The 8,451-nt window shown below is 43.0% G+C and overlaps 1 protein-coding gene across 1 annotated transcript in view; it reads right to left on the bottom strand.

Annotated features, from left to right (window-relative positions):
* Window positions 1-5,829: 5,829 nt before the first annotated feature.
* LOC129025639 (protein GVQW1-like) overlaps window positions 5,830-8,451 on the bottom strand; it is a gene marked incomplete at both ends in the record, with an annotated part of 35,480 nt that continues 32,858 nt past the window's right edge. Inside the window, one exon of the mRNA XM_054473286.1 lies at window positions 5,830-5,846. Within this exon, the coding sequence (XP_054329261.1) occupies window positions 5,830-5,846 (17 nt within the window). The remainder of the gene's footprint in view (window positions 5,847-8,451) is intronic.

The following is an 8,451-nucleotide window of genomic DNA, read 5'->3' as shown; positions in this document are numbered from 1 at the left end:
ACAGGGCTGGGCATGGTGGTTCATGCCTGTAATTCCAACACTTTGGGAAGACAAGAAGGGAGGATAACTTGAGCCCAAGAGTTGAAGACCAGACCAGATGACATAGTGAGACCCCATCTCTACAAAAAATTAAAAAGTTAGCTGGGCATGGTGGCACATGCCTATATTCTGAACTACTTAGGAGACTTATGTGAGAGGATTATTTGGAACTAGGAAGTCGAGACTGCAGTGAGCCGTGATTGCACCACTGCACTCCACCTGGGAGAGAGAATGAAACCCTGTCTCAAAACAAAAATGAAGAAAAAAATGATACCTGTGATATTAACTGTGATCATCAGTGAGTGGGAGGATTATGGTTCTTCCCATTTTCTTTTAGCTTATCTTCATTTTTTAGTTTTCTGGAGGAGCATTTATTGCACTAAGAAAAAAAAAAATTGGCTGGGCTCTGTAGCTTACCCCTGTAATCTCAGCCCTTTGGGAGACCCAGATGGGCAGATCATGAGGTCAAGAAACCTAGACCATCCTGGCCAACATGGTGACACCCTGTCTCTACTAAAAATACAAAAATCAGCTGGGCATGGTGGCATGTACCTATAGTACCACTTCTCAGGAGGCTGAGGCAGGAGAATCACTTGAACCCAGGAGTCGGAGGCTGCAGTGAGCCCCAAGATAGCACCACTGCACTCTAGCCTGGGCAATAGAGGGAAAAAAAAATCACTTAGTGGTAAAAAGCTAAAATGACGTTGGCTAGTAAAATGTCATTAGTAAGAAACTCTGCCTTCATTAATGGACTTTTTTTCTTTCTTTTTTTTTTTGAGAGGATATCAGTCCAGGCTCATTTAGGCTGGAGTGCAGTGGTACAAACTTGGCTCACTGCAACATCCACCTCCTGGGTTCAAGCGATTTTCCTCAGCCTCCCAAGTAGCTAGGACTAGAGACGTGCCACCATGCCCAGCTAACTTTTGTGTTTTTTGTAGAGACAGGGTTTTGCCATGTTGGCCACGCTGGTCTGGAACTCTTGATCTCATGTGATCCATGTGGCCACTTTGGCCTCCCAAAGTGTGCTGTATTACAAGCATAAGCCACTACACCTGGCCCTTCTTTCTTTTGGCTAACTCTGAGCAAAACTCTTTCTGCCATGGGAGATTATTACCTTATCATTGGTCATTTTCAGGGTCTCCTGAGAACACAGACCAGAAGTACTGAGGTAATCTTGGCATATTTTCTAAACTATTTTATGCTGCTTTTCAAATACCTTATATATAGCTGGGAAGAAAGGTTTTGCTAGATGATCTTTCAACTTTCATGAAAATAAATATTTTACTAAAAAGTTTAAACCAGAGGCACTGATGGAAAATACAGAAGAAAACCTAAACAAAGTTTCAGTTCTCAGCCCCTCAGCAGCGACGAAGTGATGCGCGTTTCCTTCACTCCCCAGTGACCACTTATTGTTTGCCCTGCATGGTGCAGGGAAGCCAGAGTGGGCATGGGAGGAGCAGGTCAAGAAACAAGCCTTGGGTGGGGGCCACAGAGGGCTTGGGTGAACTCCCAGGACAGGGCGGGAAGGGAAGGCAGAAAGGCAATGAGCATGGCCTGCGCTCTCAGCTTTGGAAGGGCGCAGTGACCCTGCATCTGTGGGAAGTATGGGGCACAGGCAGCCCGAGCTGCAGCCTTAGAGTGGACTCATCTTGGGGTCCACCTGGCCGTAGCCTGGATTAAGTTTAAAATGATGAGCCCATCTGCACCTTCCATACATGACTTTGCACAAGTCTGACAAACACTTTTGGGCCTCAGGGAACAGCACCTTAAGTCAGAGTGCCTGCTTTTACCTCCGATCTTTGTCTTCTTCCACATTGAATTCTGAATAATCATCAGAATCTGACAGATGACCATCCACCAAATCCGCTGTTTTTAGCTTTATATTTGGGAGGTCAAGATATTTGTCTTGGAGTGTCTACTTTTAATGAGTTTTTTTTTTTTTTTTTTTAGTTTCTTTGTATGTTTTGTGTGCAAGTTGGAAATAAATGTGCTGAACTGATTGAAAAAGATGTTACTGCCAGTGGGTTGGAGGACAAAAAAGGGTCAATATGGAGCCATGTCCAGTTGGAGTCTTGGGGGCTGGGACTCTTTGTAGGCACTGCCTGGAAGGCTGGCAGTAGTCCCTGTACAAATACCTGAGCAGGAGGCTGACATAGGTCACTTATGAACCACGACAGTGGCTCGGTTCTCACTAGGGGCCATACCCTGAGTAGCTGAGGGCTGAAGATAGGAGCACCACCAGGCAGGAATTCCCCTGTGTGTCTGGCTCAGTCTTGTATTGGGGCTGGTTTGTGACCAGTAGGGTCATTGGCCTTTCCTGACCTTTTGTTTCTCCAGAAGTTACCTTGACACAAATGGCCTCTAGTTGTTTACATACACAAAGAAAACAAAGAACAAAGAAACATTGTGTTTATCAACATGTCCACAATTTTGCTTTCATCATTAATCCATTATGGACATTTTTTCTAAATTATATTTTACATATAAAAGTTTATGTAGAGTGTCTGTACTAAGGTAGTGTTTTTAAGACCTTTCTGACCAGAAACAGGTTGGGCTTAGTGGCTCATTCCTGTAATCCCAGCACTTTTGGAGGCCAAGTCAGGAGGATCGCTTAAGGTCAGGGGTTGGAGGTCACCAGCCTGGCCAACCTGATGAATCTCCATCTGTACTCAAGACACAAAAACTAGGATAGGTGTGGTGACTCACAACTGTAATCCTAGCTCTTATTATCTCTTAATTGGTCATGAAATCAGCTTAGTGGATTATGATTTTTTTTTTTAAGTGATACAGAAGAAGACCAGGTGTGATGGCTCATGCCTGTTAGCTCAGTAATTGGAGAGGCTGAGGCAGGCAGATCACCTGAGGTCAGAAGTTCGAGACCAGCCTAGCCAAGATGGTGAAACCCCATCTCTACTAAAAATACAAAAAAAAAAAAAAATTAGCTGGGCATGGTGGTAAGTGCCTGTACTCTCAGCTACTCAGGAGGCTATGGTAGGAGAATTGCTTGAATCTGGGAGACGGAGGTTGCAGTAAGCCGAGATTGCATCATTGCAAGAGCAAGATTTTGTTTCCAAAAAAAGAAAAGAAAGGCAATTACTAACTCCAGGAAAAAGAAAAAATAAAGGAAGATATAATCATTGTAGTCACTGGTTGATCTTTGAATATCATTGAAATCATCATTATAATGGAAACACTGATAATTTCTTAAACCAAATGTTGTGACCTAAATATTTAAAGAGTGTGGTAGGAGGGAAAGGACATTTGTGATTCCATGGAAAGGCATGCAGGAGAGTGTTACAGCCTGAGGGTTTCTTCTTGTCTGCTGCCACCCGAAAACCCAATGCACTGAGAACAGCACATGTTGCAGCAAAGAAGGAGGTTAATAATTGCAGAGACAGCTAAGTGAGGGGAATAGGAGAGATTTATCAAATCTGTCTCCCTGAAAAGTTGGAAACTATGGTTTTTGAAGGTACTTTGGTGGTCAGAAGGCCAGGGAACTGCAACAATTGCAACAATTGATTGGCTGGGGATGAAATCGAAGGAGTGTCTAAAACTCTCTTTGTGCCTGTGAGTCAGTTCCCAGGAAAGGATATCTCAGGACCAGCTGGCATCTCTTGATCCTGTCAAAATGCTAAATCTGAAAAATGTTTCGGAGACCATTCTTTAGGTTTTACAATAGTAATGTTATCTATAGGAGTAGTTCAGGAAGTTATGCTTTTAGTGATCCCTGGTTACTTGACTCTGGTGCAGTGAACAACTTACGGGAAAACACGCTAAATGATGGCAGGTCATTGATTAATTATGCCTATTGTTCAGCACAGTTCAAGCCCCTACGGTAATTCTAACCTTGTTTTCTGAATGTAGGTTGAATCTGCAGTCAAGGAGTGGGGTTAGTTTCCTTGCCTCAAAGTTTTATGTACACTCCCTCTCTGCCTCCCTCCTTCTCTCTCTCTCTCTCTCTCTTTCGTGTGTATACAATTATTTAGTTATTATTACTTTTTGAGACATGGTCTTGCTCTGTTTCCCAGGTTGGAATGCAGTGGTGCAATCATGATGGAGCCACCAAGAGCTGGAAGAGGCAGGAAAGATCCTCCCCTAGAGCTTCCAGGGGGAGCTCAGCCCAGCCCTCACCTTGGTCTCAGATTCCTGCTCTCCAGTACTGGAAAAGAAGAAACGCATGTTACTTTAAGCCACCCCAGTTATGGTTATTTGCTACAGCATCCATAGGAATTTAAAACCTAAGAGGTATGAATGTTATTTTGCTGTCAAAAGGCTTCTTCTGCAATAAGTAGATATCTCACCTATATAGTTGTATCTTTTTCTCCTCTTCATTGAGATTGGAAGTCAGTTGATGTCTTCAGTCCTCCTATCTCAATGTTAATTTTACTTTATCTTTAATTCTGTGTTCTAAAACAATGATCCTTTTTGTATTGCTTAGTTAAATATCAGTGTCTTTCTCGTAAACATGAGACTAAAATCCTTTTTACTTTGGGTCTAAGAGGAAGCAGTATTCTCCTTCTCCTCCTTCTCCTCCCCTTCTACTACTCCTCTTCCTCATCTTATTCCTCCTCCTCCTCCTCCCCCTTTCCCTCCTCCTGTTTCTTTTTCCTCTTACACTTTCTCCTTCTTCTTATCTGTCTTTTTAGAGATGGAATCTCTCTCTCCTGCCCAGACTAGAGTGCAGTGGCATAATCTAGCTCACTTCAGCCTCAAATCTCCTGGACTCAAGTGATCTTCCTACCTCAGCCTGCTGAATAGCTAGGACTACAAGTATGCACCACCACCTTTTGTTTTGCACTTTTTTGTAGAAATGAGGTCTCACTATGTTGCCCAGGCTGGTCTCAGGCTTCTAGCCTCAAGTAATATTCCTCTGTGGCCTCCCAAAGCACTCAGATTACAGGTGTGAGCACTACACTTTGGCCTGGTGGGTTATGCAGTAGCAGAGCAGGGATGGTGGTAGTGGCTCCATATGGATTCCTACAGAAAGTGGCATGGGTGAATACTGGATGCCCGGTTATGTAGGAACATCTAAATTCCTGAGCTAAATTAGAAAAAAGAAGCAGCTCTTGAAAAGAGTGATGTTGTGAAGGAGAGATGCTTGGAGGAACCAGTATTCAACCCTTATAAATAATCTGATACCATTGGTTTTGATGCCCGGTCCTTTTAAACAGTTGCTGATTGAAATGACACAGCCAGTTGGGGTGGCTCAAGCCTGTAATCCCATCACTTTGGGAACCCAAAGTGGGTAGATCACCAGAGATCAGGAGTTCGAGACCAGCCTGGCCAACATGGTGAAACCCCATCTCTACTAATAATACAAAAATTAGCCAAATCTGGTGGTGCACGCTTGTAATCCCAGCTACTCAGGAGACTGAGGCAGGAGAATTGCTTGAACCTGGGAGGCAGAGGTTCCAGTGAACCGAGATTCAGCCATTGCACTCCATCCTGGGTGACAAGAGCAAAACTCCATCTCCAAAAACAGCAAAGAAATGATACATAACTCTAGCTGACCTTTTCCAGATAAATTGCCCTGGAACATCAGAGTTTCTCAGATAAATTGATGTGGAATTTCAGAATGGGTTGTAATGTCTAAGATAGTAATGTCCAACATTCACCTCAGTGTGGGGAAACTGGTTGTGACCAGGGCTGGTTACAAGCTGAGTTGTATGGGTGACAAGTTCATCTGATAAACAAAAAAAAACATGTGAGTCCTGGTTTGTGAGGATTGATTTCACAGACAAATAGTGACCATGGAAGTCAGTGTTTAAAAAAAAAAAATAGATTTGGCCAGGCGCAGTGGCTCACACCTGTAACCCAGCACTTTGGGAAGCTGAGGCATGTGGATCACGAGGTTGGGAGATCAAAACCATCCTGGCCAACATGGTGAAACTCTGCCTCTACTAAAAATAAAAAAATTAGCTGGGTGTGGTGGCACACACCTGTAATCCCAGCTACTCAGGAGGCTGAGGCAGGAGAATTGCTCGAACCCAGGAAGGGGATATTGCAGTGAGCCAAGATTGTGCCATTGCACTCCAGCCTGGTGACAAAGCAAGACTCTGTCTTAGAAAAAAAAAAAAAAAGATTCAGGCCATAAGTGTGCAGGTTTGTTGCACAGATATATTGCCTAGTGGGGGCGGGGGATTGGCCTTGTAGTATATCTATCTCCCAAACGTGAACATAATACCAGATAGGTAAGTTTTCAACCCTCACACCCTCCCACCTTTCCCCATTTTAAGGTGTCCAGGGTCTGTTATTCCATTCTATAGGTGCATGAATACCCACTGTTTAGCTCCACTTTTTAAGTGGGAACATATGGTATTTGATTTTCTGTTTCTGAGTTCTTTCACGTAGGCCTGCAGCCACATTTACCTTGGTGCAAAATACAATTTCATTCTTCTTTTATAAATGCATAATATTCCTTGGTGTGCGTATACCACATTTTCTTTATCCAGTAAACACTAAGGTTCATTCCATGATTTTGCTGTTGTGAATTGTGCTGCAATAAACATACAACGGGAAGGTGTCTTTTTTTTTTTGAAATGGAATTTTGCTCTTTCACACAAGTTGCTGAATCATGAAGTGGCATGATCTCAGCTCCCTGCAACCTCCACCATCTGGGTTCCAGCGGTTCTCTTGCCTCAGCCTCCCAAGTTGCTGCAATTATAGGCATCTGCCACCATGCCCGGCTAATTTTTGTATTGTTAGTAGAGATGGGGTTTTGTCATGTTGGCTAGGCTTGTCTCAAACTCCTGACCTTGGGTGATCCACCTGCCTCAACCTAGCAAAGTGCTGGGATTACAGGCATGACCCACTGCTCCGGGCCACAGGTGCCCTCTTTGATAGTTTATTTTTGTTTGGGTAGATAGCCAGTAGTGGAGTTGCTGTGTCAAAATTAGCTCTGTTTTAAGTTCTTTGAGAAATCTACATACTGTTTTCCATAGAGGTTGTACTAATTTATATTCTCACCGACAGTGTATAAGCATTCCCTTCTCTCTGCATTCTTGCCAACATCTGTTGCTTTTGGAAATCAGTGTTTTTCTATGAGGCCTTTATATTGGCTACGAATGAAAGTGATAACTTGAAAGAGAGTCTACTTCTGGACAAGCATAGAGGGGAATGGGAATGGTCAGGAAACACACTGGAATTGTAGGAGAGCTTGTTATTTTGATCTGAGTTGAGCTCATGAATGGAGTAGCCTCTTAGTGGAACAAAGTTTCTTCCCTTGTAATAGTAGTTGTCAGAGGCAATAACAGTGAAAGACATTAAAAAAGTGAAAACCAGAGGAATCATTTGATTAGAACTTTCAGTGGCTTTGAGTCGCTATACCAAACAGCTCAATTATGTTATCTCTGCTGTGAAAAAAACATCTTTTTCTTATATGTACATCTCTTGAACACAGTCTCACATAAAACATGCCCTAATTACATGGTCCCTGTTAGACACTGTACCAGGGAGTGCTTGACTTTGATGTTGCCCAGATTGTCTGAAGTCTACAAAAATCTCCTGCAGGCAGAGCTTGCATGGAACCGTGCATTCAAAGGTTGTAAGCCACCTTTGAGATTTTTTAGGCTGGCTACCTAGTCCTATATAGGAGAAAGATGAAGTCTATCAAAGTCAAGTGATTTTCAGCCACACAATGTGTACCTTGGTCTAGGGTCAAGTTATTCAGCCTTCTATACTACACCAAGTTTTAGAATACAGTTTTTATTAGGTGGGATTTAATTAATGTCATTGTTGTATAAATTTAAAGAAAAAATGCATGTTACCGATATAAGACATAGAGATTATAAATGTATGTATATACATAAGAGAAATAGATGGACAGATGGATAGATCGATGGATAAATAGATGATAGAAAAATATGTACATGGCAAGGTATGGTGGCTCACACCTGTAATCCCAGCACTTTGGGAGGTCGAGGCGGGTGGATCATGAGATCAGGAGATCGAGACCATCCTGGCTAACAAGATGAAACACCATCTCTACTAAAAATAGAAAAATTAGCTGGGCGTAGTGGTGCACACCTATAGTCCCAGCTACTCGGGAGGCTGAGGCAGGAGAACGGCTTGAACCCAGGAGGTGGAGGTTGTAGTGAGCCGAGATCGGCTACTACACTCCAGCCTGGAGACAGAGTGAGACTCCTTCTCAAAAAAAATATATATATAAAATAAAATAAAACAAAATTATAAAATAAAAAAATAAAATTGTGTCTGCAGCTGAGTGAGGTGGCTCATGCCTGTAATCCCAGCACTTTGGGAGGCAAAGGTGGGCAGATCATGAGGTCAGGAGATGAAGACCATCCTGGCTAACATGGTGAAACCTTGTCTAAACTAAAAATATAAAAAATTATCCTGGTGTGGTGGTGTGCGCCTGTAGTCCCAGCTACTTGGGAGGCTGAGGCAGGAGAATCA

Source organism: Pongo pygmaeus, chromosome Y (genome assembly GCF_028885625.2).
Source record: "Pongo pygmaeus isolate AG05252 chromosome Y, NHGRI_mPonPyg2-v2.0_pri, whole genome shotgun sequence".
In the NCBI taxonomy this organism is placed as follows: domain Eukaryota; kingdom Metazoa; phylum Chordata; class Mammalia; order Primates; family Hominidae; genus Pongo; species Pongo pygmaeus.
This window is presented reverse-complemented; position numbering and strand designations above follow the sequence as displayed.